Here is a 19,818-nt window from a genome sequence, read left to right on the forward strand (position 1 = left end):
CTATTCTACATGTTGCCATCTTCTACCTGCTTCGCGAAGTGCTGAGAAAAGTTATGTTGTGGTTGTATTATGCCATTTCTACAGGGTAAAGTTTATCACTGGGTTGCACATTGCTGTAAAAACTCTTAATGTATAGACGTAGTGAGTTTTTAAAAAACGGCATGGTATTTCTGTGTCGTTTTCCTCTGCATTATGGATCGACATCACACGCTAAGGTTCCCCTTTCACCTTCAAGCTGACTTTCCTCACCTCAATCTGGCGGCCCGACCTATAGCGGAGCCGTCTGAGGGGTGATTTTGTATGTATTGCAACCTTCTAGTGCACTTTTCCCTCGCATTTACAGCCCTCTGAATGAAGCCGACGGGATTTGGGCAGGAGGCCTGCGTCCATACATCTCTGACAACTTTAACAACGCCTTGGATCAAGGAGTCAAAATGCGGCGAGAGGAGCTCAACAATCGATTCCATCTGGGCACTGCGTTGGAAAGGTGATAAATGTGAAGATTCCTTTTGTAAGGCTCCGAGGGGCCAAAATAGCCGTTAAGTGTACTGCAGGTCTAAATAGCAGTATACTGCATATTGGCCGGCATAGGATTATACCTTAATACATCTTCCTTCAGAATATCGACAATTGGCCAAAACAAAGTGGCTTTTATGTCCCCAATAGTGTGCGTTTCTTCGAGTCCGGTAATCTGCATTTTTACCGAAGGGCCAAAGCGCATCCACAATTAATGTGGAGACGTCGATAATAATTCTTACCTCACCTAGCACATGATGAATAGAGGGCTTCACTACACGGTTTTATGTAAAACCTTTGATAGCTAGGAGCGGGAGATGGACGACTCAAGCGCACTGCCAAGAACCCTGGCCGTGACCCCTTGCCCTTAAACTTGTCAAAGGCTTCAGTTTTATAAGTTCACGTGTTTGATAATTAAACGAACACATTTAGGGGCATGGAAATGTTACGAAAATGTTACTGGGTCGATCTAGAAGCCCAGCAAAAAGTGCACGGCGTCTAGCACCACCTCCATTACAAATTACACGCTGGAAAAAAATAAAGTACATGTTGTATATGTAAAGTCGGTATTGAATAGTTAAAGACAACGAAGTCTCTGATAGTTTTGCATAAGACTTTAATCGTCTTATTCATTAAATGATTTTACATTTATGTTGAGTCATGAAAACTGTATGATACATAATTAACGCCACAGATTCTCCAATGCACTTTTTAATAGGCACGCATTATCAAATATTATCAAGTGCAGAATAGCATTGAAAATGCATGTCTAAAACAAAGTCGGGTTGGCTAATAATACATATGCGGAATGCGTATTTTTTCTCAATGATAATTCGTAGCATAAAATTAATCGACTAGAAACCGTTTTCATTGGGTTAACCCCGACCCTCTTTCCTAATTTGAAACATATCCGGAATGTCAAATTTCCACTGGTGTTCATAGAAGATTCCTTCTTGCATGTGATAAAGCATGTTTTTATCGAAGAATATACAAGAAGTGTTTTGTTAGTGGGTCGAACCTTAATCTAACGTTGTACATGTAGCGGTTCACATAAAACGGTGGTGTCAGAATTAAGTGCATCGGTTAAAGCCGGTTTATGTGGCCTAGTTTTATAGAACCACAAACATGTTACAAAATCCTTAAAGGTACTTAAGCATTGAAAATCAGCGCTAAGCACGCGTGTCTTACTTCTCGGTTCTTGTAAGTCGTCAATCAGAATCCTGCTGGAATAAAACTCGGACTGGGCCTTCCCACGCATAGAGTTTTAGGGATGTAATCAATGAGAAACCATCAAAGAAAATGAATAATGAATAGAGACCCGATCCGTCAATCTATCTGCCAATACTACCGCTAAATGACTCAAGAAATTAATATTGAATCGTCGGAATCTTAAGGAGGTAATGTGAGCATCTTATGACTGATTTTATGTCGGGTTTCCAAGAACTCGCATTGAAATCGTTGTTCGCCTTACCTATTTTCTGCCAATAAGATGGACAGCTATTGCTGCCGTCTTGGATTTATTTACAACGCAAAAATGGTACCCCTCTTCATATAATGTACTCATGTTAATCTAAAAAAAGTCAAACTTTAGTATTCACATAGTACAATCATACTTTAATGATTCTAACACATTTATGTTGTCCTGAAATGCTGAAATTATATCAATGACATATATGGTCACAGCCAATATGTTTATGAAACAATTTTCTAGACAAGGTTTTGCACAAGGAAGTGAAAACAAAATTATTTCACTCATTCGGTCGCCTATAGATGCCTGTATTTTTGTAAACTTTAGGTCTTCGACTACAAGTTTTTTTCGTCAAAATTCTGACCACATGATAGCGACAGAGCACTGCGTGTTCTGCACTGCAAATGTTCCACTGCGCTTCTGATATCCAAATTCAAATGGTGTAAACGTACTCGTCCCCTTAAACTGTTCTAGTACATAATTTCATTTCAACATCAACATCTTAACATGGACAATATTAGATACTGGTGCTCCACCCGAAGAGATGTATTGATGATTCCTCGCGTGCATGTTATTTTCCGCCATGTTTCGAACTCCGCCATCTTGAAAATGCTATTTCTTTCTCGTCGCTCGTCCATAGCTATATCTACTCGTGAGTCCGTTGGCTTGTTTTAACAGAAACAGTTAGTAGAATAACTTATCAAACAATTAGATTTCAATGTGGAATGTATAGAATTCGCACGTTGTAGTAACGCCAAGTAATGGCGGCCAGATATTTCAGTTACTTTCAAGCCGACTGAGGACAAGAAGATCCATTCATATACGCACAACGCTAGAAAAAATACTCTAATATAACAATACTGAATTATTCCTTTACTTGACAAAGACTGGAGCCGATTAGTGAAAAATGTGGATAGATTCTTGTGTTGAAAATTACAGTTCAGCTTTATCCAGAATTCATTCGTATAACTTTTACATTTCGTCAGTTGGACTATTTCATGTTGATCCCTCTTTCCCAAAAGACAGCAAAATTTGTCAATTTGTCCCTCTATTATCAACTCCAAAGCTTCAACTCCAAAGCTCCGAAAAGGGAAATGCATGAATACCAACAAATGACATATTTCTATGTACATTTCTAGATCGCCTCTATAGCTAATTCAGTACTGTGCAATGGTCGAAAGAAGTATTTTTTTTCCATCAAAATATGCTTGGCTTTTTGCTTTTTAAATGTACTCTTGTACCACAGTTGTTGTTTTTTTTTTGAGATTATAGTATTAGAACTAAAACATTTCTAAGTCTTTTCCTTTCTTTCGTTTGTCTCATATCATATCAGTTCTTTGATTCGGCAACAGATCGTCGCGAAAATAGCCATCTAATCTTTCTTTTACTACGACATAAACATCTCCAACATGTGTATCAAAGTTAGTGTCTTGGTTCCATTGCTTAGATGGAGCGATACAGTCCTATAAAGATACAAAACTACCCAGACATATATTTACAGCATTTACAGCACAAGAAAAAAACTTTTACAAGCATCAACGTACGTCAAAAATAGGTACAACAGGCAAAACCTTCTAAATGGACAACCGGCTACATTATTTTCTCGTACAATGACACGGAATGAATTGATAATTTTCACCAATGTTTGAAACATAATTACGTGGAAACAAATAAGGCAGATGTTACTTCCATGTGTTTTGCTTTATGCAAGATATTTCGTTCCAATACATTTCTAATCTAAAAGAACAAGCGCAGAAAATATTCAGTCCACTTGTTTTTTTCGATTTACACAATCAAATATGACATCAATATTTGTATTTCTAATGCTACGTTTTTACTTTCGCTCAACCAGCAAGCATAGAGCGCATGAGATACAACGACAAACTAAAGCTCCGAACATGTCTACGGTTTTCGATTCAAACTTATATCTTACAAACTCGAACGAACAGTCAGAACTTCTACATATCTATTTCTTCTATTTATCATAATTTCAGTAGTTCAAATCTTGAGATGTCCTTGGTCTGTTTTGACACTTCCTGGTGAGAAAAATCTCGCTATTCCGTCTCGTGCTTTTCTGACACAGTTGTAACTTGTTGTGTTTTTCTGGGGTTTAATGCGCGAGTTAGGTGAAAGGTCAACCAGTAACTTTATGATAATGTGTACCCCACTATACGAATTCGACACCTTCACTACAAGTACTGTGTTCACAGCAACACTTGAATTATTCACAGTGCTACACTTGTCCTGGTCTTCGTTTTTACGTTCCGAATGAAGTAGTAGAGAGAAAATGTCTCAGATGACATATTATCACTCGTGTGTTACTTGTCGGGGATACTTGTATCAGTAACGAACCGTAAGTACACCGTTGGCGTTTTTGTACAGCAGAAATTAGCACACTTACTGACGTTTTAGGGGTACAGTTTCCGACACCCAAAACTCTTTACAATGTTGTAAATTAGGAACCAAGGCCACAGAGCCAGTAACTTTATGGGTTAGGTGAAAACTTTTGGTCAAAGGTTTGAGGAAAAAAACGACAAGGCATCCGACAGCGAAAAGCAAAATGTGTTGATGGTTTCAAGGCTACGACGGATAGTATATGGTAAGTGATCACATTTCGGTATTTGTATGGCCAGGACATTAGAAAGATTGCTGTTCACATTTCCAAATTTGAAAAACCTAATGAAATCACAGAAGGTATAAACTGCGGGTAGTCGACCGCCTATAATCTGGATTTCTTATTTCATAACTAGATTCTGTACACTTTCACTGGATTTCAATTCCTCGTGGGAAATTTGTGAATGTGTATAATCATATAATCAGGTTTTCCTTTCTGCAAAACAAGTGCAATTATTAATGTTCAATTCAGTTTGGTCCGTAACTGTTCCATGGATGTTTGGCTTTCATTGGTGATCAAAGTACGAGCGTATAAAAGCACCGTTTTTTAGTTACAGTAATGATTAATGTAATGATATTGGGTTAAAGTTTTCTCTTAAGAAGAACTTAAAGCTTGCATTTTTTAGAATAAATATTTTGAGTGTAGAACTCTATTTATTTCTCCATATAAATGATATTCTGTGGAAAAACTATAATTCACTTATAATTCTCCATTGTCCTGTTTTCCAAATCGCGTTCTTTATTGGTGCACCAAGGTATTATAATGAGCGAGGGCAATGGGAGTTAGCAGGGCTTTTTAAACGTACCAAGAGGGCCTTCATTTCCCCACTTGTTCATGACTTCTGACGGTCTTAACAACAATTTGCCATGAAACTAATTAATCTTTCCCATCGGTCCAAGTCATATAAGATTCCAAGAGATACGCAACAGACAGAGGAATTAGATCCCCTCAACAACCTTTCATTAAAATGCATTATTCTACGAACTTTTTAGCTGCTCTTTTGACTTTTTCTCGTGAAAAATGTCCATATATTGTTGTGCCCCATTTGAATCGCTAAAGCCTATGTACATTTTTGTAGATTAAGTTCCGAGTGCATGGAGTCAGATGTGGCAATCTCCTTGGGACAAATCCCATTTACGGATTTAGGCTGGAGGTAGTAAACAAAGTCTACAACCTCACGAACTCGACCTTTTCCCCCCTTTTCTGAGCTGTTTTTGGGCATAGTAGACCATACCGTGATACTTGTGTCGAAAAAACGTGCGGAAGTGCAAGTTGAGTCAGCTTGGACAAGTGTTGAACTATATATATAGGTACTGGTGGTATTTTTCTTCTTACCACAGATAACTTCCAACATACCAGCGTCAATATATAATAAGAATGTTAAGTGTCTCTGTTTCATTTTCACGATGATATAATCGATGTATGTGTATACATGTATGCTATTTTTGCTTCACGAACCGTGAAAAAAAGATATTTCTGTGCACCGTCCTTATCTGAACCCGAATCGAGCGATATTAGTTTTACTCTAAAAGCTGGCTGTCCTCCAAGTGGCCGCCTCACTGCAGACAATTTATATGCTGACTCGGTCCCTGTCTTTTATCGGCCGAATTACCTGCTACGTGATTGCTGAGACAGCCAGACTACATGGACCGAGGATTTGATTTTCCGGAGATCACATGAAAAAAAAAATCAGTCTCCCACTTTTCGCCCTCAGAAAATTGGACGCCTAAACTTCATTCTCATCACAGCAAAACGCGAAGAGCTCCAATTAATAACGTAACAGTCAACGTGACCTGAAAACAACCCCGAAATCCATCGATTTTTCCCTGATAGAATTGCACATTTCTTATCCCTTCAACCTACGGGATGAATGTCGCTAAATATTTCAAAACATTTACGAGCAATGTTAATTTCGTACCGGACTTTTACTTCTTTAGTTCTTTATTCGGGCTTAGCCCTTTTGGAGGGGAAATTTTATACAAGCTTAAGATTTTCATAAAAATTGACCCAGAAAGATCCCGCGTTAGTGAGATCAATAAGAATAGATTATTTTAGCCCGACTTAACTCCCGTTTTGCCCCTCTTGTTTTCAGGGGTTACGGCTTGGGTCAGGGAGATCCGCTCTATCGAAGAAACACCCACTAACGCCGAACCCGCTCCATTACTGATATAACGCCCTCGACGTTCTGGAATAAATTTCTGGTTCATGACCGAATGATGGACGATGGCAAGCCAAGGGCAGGTGCAATGTGACATCAGAGATAGGATGAGAGGGTCTCGTCCCTTATTAGAATTTCCATGTGAGTTTTTTTTCTACACGGGGTTACTGAAGGTTGTTTGTATTTCGTTGAAAGTGAGAAAGATGTAAAAAAAATTCGTTTGAATGTTCAATCCATTTCTTTCGCTGTTGTGAGGGGAATCATTGTCTTTAATGTCACCGAAATATTGAGAATGTGGTCGCCAAAATTGTGGAAGCAAAAATGTCCTTAGAATGTTAAATTTTGTATGTACACGCAGTGTACATGCATGCATATGTATGTAGGGCAAAGTTCGGTCAGCCTTCCCCACTTTTTTCCTGTATTGTAGAGCAAAACTATTTCTAGTGGTACCAAAAATGATATAATAAGGAATTTTCCTTTTCCTTGACAAACAGAAAAAGATGTGTACAAGGAAAAGAAGCGACACGCATTTCGGTCTTAGCTACGGTATTTATAACACTGAACTGGTATGCTAGGAAGTATGCCTCAGAGAACTAAGTTTCTTTTGAAATAAGAAGAGCACTTTTCCCTATATTTTGTTATATTTTTGATATAAGATATAAAAGAATGTATAGGATATAAGAGAATGTATCAGATAGACAATAAAGATACAAAACCTACCCGATGTGTTTGTTTTTATGCAGGTTGAAGACAGACACTGACAGGACTGCCTAGAATATCGCTGTTTGTGGTTTTCGTGGTGTGCATTAAATCAAGAGGAGTGACAAACAATACTCCAGCTTCCAAAGAACTAGTACACTTTTTACAGATGAATGATCCACATACATTTTAACTTGTACACAGAACTGAGCACTTCCAATTTGTCACTATTTGCTGGAACAAAAACAAAAACACATATACACATCTAGTGTAATGCAAAAGTAGTGCAAAACATTTTGTAGCAATTTCATTTCGGATTTTTAGCATTTTATTATGGTAATATGGCATACGACATGCGTTAGATCAATGTTTAAGATTTCTTTAAGCCTGTAGGAATGTAGTAAGAAGTAAGAATGTAGAAGCAGGATTGGAAAATGCTGCATTTCGGGAGTTTTTGGTATGAAAATACGTACCGAACCTCGCTGAAAACACAGATGACTCAAATCAAAATGGCGGCGCATACGAAGCTTTGCACTAAATTGTTCAGAATTCTACTCAGGTATTCCCATTTTTCATTCCCGTCATATGCAATTTTACCAGACATTTTAAAAGCATAATATTTTAGCTCTCTCGGCACTCTCTGACATACCCTATATAATAAGACTCATACCAAATAGCTTCCTTTTTTTCACAATTTGATTGAATTTGTGGTTCCTCATTTATTTGCATTATAATACTGTTGAATCAATTATCATTGGCAGTGCAGTAAACATAATTTAATTATAGAATTTAGGAAGAATTTCTTAAGTCGTTGAAATCTTATTGGTAGATTTTTAACACAGGTAACTTATGGGATAATTAAAACTATAGCATACTATTTGATTTTGTCCAGTTCTTTACGTTATGTACATATACTAAGCTGCTGCGCTGTATGTGAATATGAATTGTGAATATCTCTGTGTCTCCGTATCTTTCTTCCAAGATACATTCATAATAATAACTTTGCTAGAAACAGACGTTCATAGAATACGAAAATTAGTAAATACATAGCAAACACATAATCCACGTCCTACGTATCACAGAAAAAAATGATTATATGCATGTATTTACCGTATGTGAATATGACTTGTGAATATCTCTATGTCTCCGCATATTTCTTCCAAGATACATTCATCATAATAACTTTGCTAGAAACAGACGTTTTTAGAATACAAAAATCAGTAAATGCATAGTCATACGAATACCAAAATTAGACAAAAACATAGCCAGACGTCCTACATATCACAGAAACAAGATTACATACATGTATCAAGTTGTTGTGTTTGCCGTATGTGAATATGAATTGTGAATATTATTATGCTTCAGTCTCTTTTTTTCCTAGATACATTCTCAATAAATCCTTTGCTAGAAACACACGTTTTTAGAATACAAAATTCGGAAGATTTGCAACCAGATACACCACAAATAGCCAAGCGTATCACAAAAACAAGATTACATACATGTATCAAGTTGTTGTGTTCCCGTTGTGTGAATAAAAGATGTGAATATTTGTATCTTTTCGTCTCTGTCTTCCTGCATACCTTTTAGATAAACCCTTTGTTAGAAACATACGTTTTTAGAATACGAAAATCATTATATGCATAGCTACATACACAACACATGTCAGAATTAACAAGGAACATTAGTCTTGTTGCAACGTTCCTAATCATATTCAACACAAATTTCACGTCAGAATATTCTTACTATTTCCAATATTTCAGGAATGATTTTTATGTAGATGATAATCTGAAGATTCGTCTTCTTTGCGTTTCATTTTGGAATTGTCTATTACGTTTGTACTCAAATGAACAAAACACTAAGAAATAAACGAAAGAAATATTTAGAAACAAGTCTTGCAAAATCGTTTTGTTCCAAGCTGACGGCAGCATTCCTCACCATACTTATGCGACAACAAGAATGGATTGAACGTAAAAGCAGTAGAGAAAAAAAGGCCTGAATATTGGAATATTCTGTTCTTGACCTATGATTGTCTTTCAACTTTAACCCCGTTTTATGCCTACTCTATAAAACAGTGCGTTAAATGATGAAATGTGATTGAAACTGACACATTTATTTCGTTCTGTAGTCGATGTAGGCTAGTAAATATGCTCTCGTCGGTTCTTTCAGCCGTCATAATTACAACTTGTAATAGCTGTTGCCACGGATGTCTGTACTCTGTTCTGATATTCCTAGCTATGGCATAGCTCTCCGCTGCGGTGCTACAACTCACATAGACGGTGTGCATTTTCACAGTCACCACGATTGACCCGAGAGCTAGTCGTAAACGTTAATAACAACAATTCCAGTTCGTTAGCGTTAGTCCGATGGTGAGCATTTTGACCCCTTCACTCGTCGTCTTTCTACAATACACGGAGGCGCCATGTCAGGAATCAAAAAGGCATAGTTAACTATGGCTGTAAAACCTTGGCGACGACCGTTGCTGCAAATTAAGCGGGGTTAAGTGTCTTCTAACGAAACATCGTCGCCAACAAATTTCTTCCGAAGGATACATTTTCTCTCTTTCTCTCGTGTTGTTCTCGTTGAGGTTTTAAATCGGGAATAATCTCTGAACGCTCTGAACATCAATTTGTTATTCCCTGTGATATAATAACGTACAAATAGACGGAGTTTTTTTTTTACAGCGGAGAAAACTTTGCAATGTCTAGACGAGAGCCTGATGTTATCATTTTAACAGTTGTTTTTACCACTCGGTGTAGATTGAACCGGACATTGGCACCATAATTAAGGAACCGATTTTCGCTATTGGTGGAATCTTCGTCTAGCTTGAGAATTCTCGCTGTGAAGTCAGACTACATTGAACAGCTAGAAAATCTCACTTTTGATTTGTGTACATTCGTGACTTGACCCTTTACTGAGATACAGCCTAAGACGTTTTAACGTTCCAAGATACACTGACAGTAAAAAAAATAAGAAGTGGATAGCATCTCCACGGGTATGTCCGATAGTTGGGAAGAAGTACTATCTTTGGTATCGGCACCATTCCAAAACTACAAAACCGACAAAATGACTGTGCGATCTTGATGGGAGTAGTGTGTTGTAAAACTTTTCGTCAGACAAAATGTCTATCCCTAATCCACGATATAGGTACGTGAACTTGTGATGATTCTAAGATATAGACTAAAATTTCAGACTACTTCTAGTAAGAAAATCTGGTGGTAATCTTAGTCTGACAACTTTTTTCAGTGCTGACGCAAAAAAAAGTTCACATCTCGAAGTGGTTTTTGATCAGTTTGCACGGAATTCCTTCACGCCCGGAAGATTTATAACTGTGATACATTCTTCCATGGGAATGGGTGAATACCAAAGTATCGGATGGTCCAAACTACCAATACAAGCCGGCGTATCCAAGAAACCTTACGGAACTGCTTTCCTCAGATGACACACACACATACACACACACACACACACCCTGAAACTACTGAGAACTCAACATGACCTCAGAAATTACATTTATGACATTGTCTCCTGGCTTCGCATTATGATTAAAACTGGATATGGGGGTGACAGAGTTCAAAATCATCCGTGATGCTCGGAGAGAAAACATAATTGGGCCTTCTACACGTTTAGCGAGGGGAGATTATGATATATCCCTTTTCATTGCATGTTTTCTCCGTGGGACAGACGAGAGGTGAAGAGGCTAACGAACTAGAGCTAAGCTCACCCATCCCGCGACTCCAAGGCGAGACGCAGGCATGACACATTACAATGAGAGCCATCTCCTGAATAACTTTATCTCAACATTTTCCGTCCCAGTTCAAGGACTAAATTTTACACTTCTTGCGTGATGTTCAACCCCATGGCTTTTCATGTCTGTAGAAAGAAAGAGAAAGAAGAAAAGTTTAATAAGTTTAACTTTTTTGTCCGAGCTCCGGAATGAAAGACATCAGAGGCGCACAGCTGCGTTTTTTCAACCGTACAGCAGGGGGCGTCCATTCTGCCATTATTCTGAAATTATTTTATGCCACTTAGTCCACGTGAATGGCGGCTTTGAGAAAGACGCCGGTTAGAAGGGCAGTGACGTCTTGTGCCATAACCGAACCGCCATCGGCAATTGGGCACAGGTGATGGTACTGTCGATATCGATCTGTGGGCCGTTGCTTTTTGAAACGTAGGCGGGCACCAGAAGTTATGATTGTGCCAATATGATATCTGCGTGCCGTATTACCGGGCGCGACTTTAATCTTACTGCTCGCAATATGCTATAAAGGGTCGTTGGGATAATTTTCAGCTTCTGCCTGATTGACCCTTTTGAGCCCTTTTCTGAAATCGAAATTTTTAATCACATCGCACACGCCGCCTTGTCTGCTGTTGACTAAAAAGAGGTTGATTTATAGTCATGGCAGACATGCGGAATTGCCTTCAGTCACAAAGCAAGCCGTCCGACGCGCATAAGGGAGTCGCCCCTCGACCGAATACACCGACGTTTGCGCGGCAAACAGCGAGAGTAGTAAATTTGGGGGCGATGGAGTCCTACACAGGATATCACTCCCAGTTTCTGGGGCCGGGGCCGGCCCCGTACGACTCACGCCAGGCCATGGGGCAGACGTTGAACCAGTGCCCGTGCCAGGGCTGCTCGCTACGATGGCAGCAAACAACACAACCGGCAGGACCGCACAACAACGCCCTCTGTCCACCCTACTCGTCCTACGACCACAGCCTGCTCAAGCCGACCTGGAACAACCAGGCGAAGGACTTCGGCCCTATTTTCTCAGGGAGCAACTTTTCTCAGAACTTTGGTGGACAGAACTATCCTGTACATGACGGACTCAACAAGACAAGCGGCGTGAGAGAGAACTGTACGGTGGGGAGTTTAGACCCGTCTTCCTCCCTACCCCCGTGCAGGTATTCCATGGCAGGGCCGTCCCAGAATTTGGGACTCCCTCCTTCAAAAAACGTCCCGGACGGACCCGTAGTCGCAGGTGGGTTGCTTAAAACGCAGACCAGGTGTTCAGCTAAACGGTATGCATGAAAAGTAGGCTAGGCAACAAGAAAATGTATCAGCATTTTTGTTAAATGTGACAGGGTCGGAGTACGTAATCGATGTTCCCCTTTGACCCTTTCTGAAGGTCAAGCAAAATGCCTGTCCTCCAAACGTGACATTTTAATCTAGGAGACAAGTTTGACGGAGAGCGGTGCACGAAAACGGGTATCAATATTCCTAACGTGGCACATGCACTTTCCTACCATGCGAAATGTACGAGCGCGTTTGTAGAAAGGGGGCGGTACGCGGCTGGTTTCTAAATTTTACCTCTCATATGTCATGTGGTCCTGCCGCCAACCAATATCCAGTTGCTCATCTCATATACATATTCGGCGGGAATATGTATATGTTTATTTTCCATGATTGACTGCCCATCGTAGCTTTACAAAGGCAAAGCGTTTAAGTCGTTAAACCATCAAAATTCCATTGGGTTCGCTCACATGTCAGGAAGACAGGGCAAAATACAACTCTGTCACGTGGAAACTAGGAACATGGCGGCCGCCTTCAACTCACCATGCTGAAATGATACCCGACAGTTGTCTTCCATCGAATTAAAACTAACGACAACGGATTTTGCAAAGAAATAGCAACATCTCCCCGCTAGATTCAACCACACGCTCTACAATGGTAAAAGTACGTCGTTTTTAGGCTTCTTTACCGAGAAAATAAGCAATATTTGATATGTTTATAGCGCTCTTTTGAGGAATTCTTGGAATACAAGTTAGGTCGGTTTGCCTTGCCGATGTTTAAAGTTGTGGATAAAATTTCCATGTAATAATTCTTCTTCTCACAATATCTAGATAGTATTGAGTAATTTTATATAATTGGGGTTAATTGTAGTTATTGTGCTTGCACCTCAAGTTCGCACTTTCATTATCTTTGAGACGCGCCCACGTCTCAAGTACCGATTACACATAGCCGAACATGGCTCCCGACCGCTAGCCAACCACTGGGGTTGGCGGTAGGTCGGGAGCAGTTTGACCAGCTTTTAAGAGTTACATTTTACTCCCAAATACACCCTGCCCAATTCCCATCCACCAGCCAACCACCAGCCAATCCATTTCAGATCAAATGTTTTCAAAATTTCAAAACATTCGGTTGGCGAAAATTATTTCATCCTTGGCCTTCCATTTCAATGCTGTCCTCATAAATTATTTACCCAGACAAATTACATGTCTCTGATTGTTTTTCCATGCCATTAGAATGACAGAGTAGCGGTTGTATTATGAGTGTTGACTGTTGCGTTATTATGCCGAATGTCATGTGGGGACAGGGGCCCGGTTACTGTTGCGTGCAAGGTGTAGTTAAACGCAGGGTGGGTCAGCTTGTCTGGTCTTAATAACTGGTATCAGACACGCTGGTCTAAGCGATGACCCCTGGTCACCTAACCTTGCGGTCAGTCAGTTCAACTGACCCTCTGTGACTCAGACCAGTGATACCTGCATTCACTTTTTAAAGGGGCATAGTCCCAACCTATATATAAAACGCAGATAACACGCAACCCTTTGCGGTACGTTTAGTACCCATTGACCACACATAATTTCTTCATTTTTATTTCTAGAAATAAATCTTCACAACCGCATATTTCTCATTGATTTACGAGGAGCGATATTTTTTTTTTAATTTTTATTTTCTGTTGTGACATGTGAGACCTTAGCTGTGCTGAAAGTAGCACGAGGTTCTGCAACCCGTTGTGACAGAGATGCGGCTGAGCTGTAAAAGTAGCACGAGATTCTGCGACATCCGACCCAAACGACATTTAGGATGGACATGCGTACATCTTTTGAGCACGTCACCTTTCTGCGTTTCCCACAATGAGTATCAGTCTTATTTTCTTACAGGTCACAGGGAATGAAATATGCTAGGAGAATGATATAGTAGCTTTAAAAGAAAACGAACGCTTTTCAACCAAACGTTGTGTTTTGTTTGTGTGTTTTTCTCCAGCCGCTGACCAATCAGTTGCACGTGGTGGGAGGAAAAAGCGCTGTCCGTACACCAAGTACCAACTCTCGGTCCTGGAGCAAGAGTACATCCAGAACAGATACGTCAGCAGAGAGACACGTCTTGAACTGTCCCAGAGACTCAACCTGACCGACAGACAGGTCAAGATCTGGTTCCAGAACCGGAGAATGAAGCAAAAACGTCTGGAGTTTCGCTCTAGAAACCAGACCTAATACAGACTCGTTCTATAACCCCATCTCTCTTTTTTTAGAATGTTTGTATTTCTCATATCAGACCCGACAGAAACGCAACATACGACATCCTTAAGTTGTCGTCTCTTTCTTAGAACTTCTATTTCTGCTCCGTGCCATAGCGTCTTCATGGAAAAAGATACAATGTATTTTTTCTTAGGGTAACAGGGTTTTCTATATACTACACTCATATACAACATAGAATAGTTCGGAAACTTAAAGCTGATAAAGAATCGATCATCACTCAATGATACCATGTGTCATTGAAAAGCTTATTCATTTTATTCACAGAGATGCAAAATTAGTCAAAACACTACATTCAAAGGTCTAACATCAGGACTGAGTACGTGCGTCTGTCAGAAAAGTTAAGTGCCGAAATTCACCTGCCAATAGTGTCCGACATTGGGAAGGAGATTTTGACACTCTTCTGGCAATCATCAAAAAGGAAAAAACATCATTTTGATGACGCAATACACAATGCTAAACATTATAAAACGAACACATGACCAATTGAAAATTCGGCATTTTTTTCTTGCTATAACTACACAATCATAACAAACCAGGGATGTATCGTACAATATCAATGCGTGTATGAAAGCAGGGATACTGTTGATCAGATTTAAGTTTCCGAACTTTTTATGTTGTGTGTAGTTTCTCTACACTAATGCATTTGTGTATCTAAGGCATTTCTGCCAGTAAATAGTTCAAAATGCTAAAAGGAAATATTTTCCTTATCTGTTTTGGCTACATACAGGGCGTAAAAAGTACGTTTCGCCTACTAGTAGGTAGTCTTGAAATTATGTTGGTTATTGGAGCCAAGAAGAAGAAAAATGGACCTTATTCAGTAGTGTAGCAAAGATTGGTTTATTGGGACATTACAGACAAAATCTGAATGGATATAAATATCTATCTATATGCACAAATTATCATACACATAGTCAAGTCTATTTAAGATTGTTCAACTTGAGATTATTCATAAAGCGTTATACAGATGTACTTATGGAAGGGTTATATATTCGCATGACAATCTCAAGTTCATTTTTTCACTTTGACTCAAGTTGAGTGTTCGGTAGGGTGTTACAGTGTTTACGAATTTGTATGTGTTCTAAGAATGCTGAAATGTATAATCGCGGTGGAAACGTGCACGTGGTAAGACGGTAGTGTATTCTTTACACTTCACAAGTCGAGTGGTGTACTAAATCTAATCGTAGAATTACGGGTGATAATAACTAATGTTAAATGTGTGGTTAAATGAGAAAGTAGGGTATCTAACAAATGTATGGGTAAAGTGAAGCATGTGGTGTTTGTGGCTAGATATTGTCGGAGAACAGGATTTTATATTATGATACCTAAACGGTCTATGTTGCTATGCTTGCACAACCAATACCTCATTTCTATCGCCAGGGTCCTCATTCAGAATCTATGGAGAAAGTTTATATTATCCAGTGCTCCACTCAGAAATGTACTCTGTACTTTAAAACAGGTGTATTGTGTGGTGTATTTAGAGAAGCACTTGTACGATTGCACATTTATAATGTCTACGGTGAGAGATTTGCAACGGGCAGGGATATTCTTGAACTGTGACTTGAATACATGATTCGTCTCTACTTTCTTGTTTTTGCCTTTTTATCACAAGTTGTCCGATTTGGTTTCTCTTAGAAAACGTGCGTGTTAATGCGTAGCCGATAGCTCACGAAAAGTACAGGAGTTCTTCTGTCCAACTACTGACGTGTAACTACAAACGTTTTCCCCATGTCTATGAAAGAAGGAAATATTTTCTACTGCCAATGCCAAATTGTGCAGTTGGCAACGAAGAAGGAATAACATTTCATATCACACCACAAATAAGCTACATAGTTCAATTTTAGGACATACAAACTTTATATATTCCCGTTACAAAACAAAACACCACTACATCGACCGAAGAAGAATGATAATACACATTACAAGAAAGGTGAAAATAACAACCAACACAGCTGCCTGTAATATGAACTTAAAGCTCTCTATGTTTGTTGTCTTTTTCACGCTACACAGTCAGTTATTCGTATGCACAGGTGCTCCAAACCTATAGAAGTAGGTTTTCAGAATAGAAAAGTATGTTTAAATCTCGAAAACAACACATCTTGATTTCTTTTTAAAGACTCCCAGATAGATATGGTAAAATAACCAAGACTGGAAGAATGAATTTCAGACTATGGCTTTAATTTGGAAGAAACGGACGCATTTTTCTCGTCGAACAATTAAACAACACATCCAGTTTACTTTGCGCTTCAACCGTTCCATTGGTACCACAAGGATGAAGGCACTAGACGAAAGGATAGAAACTCTATATGTTTATATAAGGACAAAATTTGTTAACGACACATGAACAAATTCCACTTGGGCATGGACGATTTGTAGAAACGTTTTCACCTCCTATAACGTGTACTTTTATTCAGGAATGTAGTTTTACAATCTAGCTGTACAAGCTGGCATTTTATCAAAGTTAGAACTACACATATGCTATTCAGAACAATTCTTACAAAAAGACCTGCTGCTGTTTGGATCTAGCTGAAAATGCCAACAGTATGTGGCGTGTGTTTTTTGTACTACTCGCAATCAAATTATGTACATACACAAGTTTCTCCTTCCACTTAACTTATGTGCTCAACTTTCTTATTTCATTCTAGATTCGGAAAATGTGTAATCATTTTACGTCGAACCACATGTCCTACTAAATCTCAAGTATAAAACTATGGGCCTGTATCTGATTTCTTGCATTTCGTTTCCGTGATTTAGATACATATTTCGGCCACTATGTATTGGCTTCGTGAACGAAAAATACTGTGACAACTGTGTGGAGTGTTGACAAATACAAATTCCCAAACAGGCACTTCTACCCTTTCTCGCTGTGTATGTTTAACTAGATTATCAAATGACGAGGTGGAATTTAGATTTCACTTGGAAGAAACTTCTTGACATACTGATAAACTATTAGCACTGATACAGAAATATCGTACTCAAGCGGGTATTCCATGGTTGTTTATCGAATCTACTGAAAGGATGTCGGCTCAGCTTGGTCAGTTTCTCTTCAGTTTGGGCCTTCTCTTTAAACTATCGACAGAAGATTATCAGGGAAAACTTCTGAAATCCGAACCTAGTTTTTGATCCCATCTAGAATGGGTACGTTGCATTATTGTAGCTTCATTCGTTTAACAAATCTTGTATAAAACATCATGTGCAGCCTCGCCCAGTGCTTAGGTGGGTTTCGCCCAGTATGTTTTCTGTCACGTAGAATGTGATTTCCTTGCCTTTAGGGTACCAGAGAATTATTGAGAACAGCTGCAATTTTACAGCAACGTTGATATACAAATACTTCCAACAAGGCAACCTTTTCTGCTGGGAGGTATGTGAGCTAAATAACTCCAAATTTGGCCAAACACTCTACCCAACAAAATTACACTGCGATATCTTATTCCGTCATACCTATTCCTAAACGAGTAACCAGCAGCTTTTTGACGAAATAGTGTTGTATCATCCAAGTTGAACACCGCCTCTTACGACAAACAACGTTTGAAAGTACAGGATCAAAATTAGGAATGTTTTATAATATGACATACTTTAAATCGCAAGTTAGAAATATCAGAAAACGTAAAAAATTCTATGTATTTGCTCTCTTGTGTGTATTCTTTTTCCAGCACTTCTGAATAAATGCAGAAATTGCATCGAGTGATTCATCTTCAGTGTTAAGATGTTTAAATTTTACGTTGTACATGGCTAGCTTATATACGCGTATTTCGTTGTATGAAAAAATTATATTAGCCGCGTTTGCATGTATCAATCTCTGTCAAATTGACGCAAGGATACCGTGATACTGCTGAATCATTTAGGACATTTTAGTCACGATATACTTCCTGAATGTATCTAATATGTATCCGTCCACCCAAACATACATAGTCAAGCATGTATTAGGTCTGTTTTCAACTGTCTCGTTTCAGTTGAAAACGTCTAATTTAACGATAAAAAAACAAGTGTTCTTCTATGCCGGTTTAACATTACGTATGGAAACAAACTCGAGCTAGTATTGTAATTATTATTGCGGCAATGCTGACTTTTTGACAAAGTACAGGACATTTTCATCTTAAATAATGTATATCATAATCGCCTTTGACCACGGAGTCGATCAATTTTTCGTTCTATTTTCATCGCCAATCACCCAGGAATAGCAGATTATGGACAATCCGATTTTTTGCCGTGGATTTTCGGTAATCTATTATTGATTCTTTCACATAGTTTCTCTGATACTACATACTGCCAACGGTTGTTCACAACAACATATTACATGTAGACCTAAAAGCAACCGTTACAAACTAGTATAAACCTGTATATATCTCTGTGAAATGTATTCAAATAAAAAAAAAAAACTTCAAATGTTCTATATGTAGCCATAATGTCACAAATTTATTTCGAACAAAAGAAGCTATATGGCCTTTTAAGTGAAGCAGCTATAGCTAGACCGTTTGGATACATTGTCTAGCGCTGTATCTATTTTTCGTTCCTTTTCGTGATTTATCAAAAATAGAATACCTCCATTTCGGCATATCCAGTCAAATGTTACCACCACAAATGTCCACAGTGAGATGTATGTGCAATACGTATACTTGAAATGTTTCCAGCCTGAACGTAGCCTGCATGTAGCTTCAATCTGGCTCAGATTTAAAGTTGTACGCGTTCACTATCTAATTTAAAAAAAAATCCTAGATCAATACACTTATATCAGTGAAAAATGACCGTTTGTCTCTTCTTTTTTCTTACTTTCCTACTTTGCTTTCCTAATTATCCTCTATAAACGTATGGCACATAACAAGATCACACAATCTCTCTCTCTTTCTCTCTAACTTATTCTGTTCTGCTGTAATAGGTACGTATAAACTTATATCCATATAAAAATTTGTATTCGTTGAAGGCAAGTTTCACAGTCTTATCATTCGTTAAAAGATGAAGAAAAAAAAACATGACAAACACAAAACTAGAAAACTACACATGACGAACATAGCAACCGCAATGGTGTCTGTTGGACCTCCCTTTTTTGTCACCATCCCTAAACAGCTAAACACATGTGTAGACGCCTTCTCTTGTTTTTTATTAATGCGTGTGAAACTATTCTCCAAGAGAGGGAGCTGTGCTTGAAGTTTTGCTATAAACGAAGTAAAGCTTGTCAGTGGTGTGCCATGTTCCTTCGAGGTTAAACCTGAGTTGTAGTACCTTGCCGGATCTAAATGTATATCATCTTGTTAAATTTTTCAACAGTTAGTTTTCTTTTCTTGATCGAACAAACATTCACACTATAAATAGTGCTAATCTACTGCT

General features: G+C 38.7%; 1 protein-coding gene and 1 long non-coding RNA gene across 2 annotated transcripts; both read left to right on the forward strand.

Annotated features, from left to right (window-relative positions):
- The first annotated feature begins 349 nt into the window (after window positions 1-349).
- On the forward strand, window positions 350-8,118 carry LOC118403876. The gene is made up of 3 exons (XR_004829710.1): window positions 350-487; window positions 6,472-6,678; window positions 7,281-8,118. It is a non-coding gene; the product is annotated as an uncharacterized LOC118403876 (long non-coding RNA).
- A 3,186-nt stretch (window positions 8,119-11,304) lies between these two features.
- Window positions 11,305-14,683, forward strand: LOC118403875 (homeobox protein Hox-D9-like). The gene is made up of 2 exons (XM_035802726.1): window positions 11,305-12,215; window positions 14,222-14,683. Exons 1-2 carry the CDS (start codon window positions 11,633-11,635, stop codon window positions 14,449-14,451), a joined length of 813 nt encoding a protein of 270 aa, XP_035658619.1. The 5' UTR covers window positions 11,305-11,632; the 3' UTR covers window positions 14,452-14,683.
- The last annotated feature ends 5,135 nt before the right edge of the window (window positions 14,684-19,818 follow it).

The sequence above is a fragment of the Branchiostoma floridae genome, chromosome 16, assembly GCF_000003815.2.
Source record: "Branchiostoma floridae strain S238N-H82 chromosome 16, Bfl_VNyyK, whole genome shotgun sequence".
Taxonomy (NCBI): Eukaryota; Metazoa; Chordata; class Leptocardii; order Amphioxiformes; family Branchiostomatidae; genus Branchiostoma; species Branchiostoma floridae.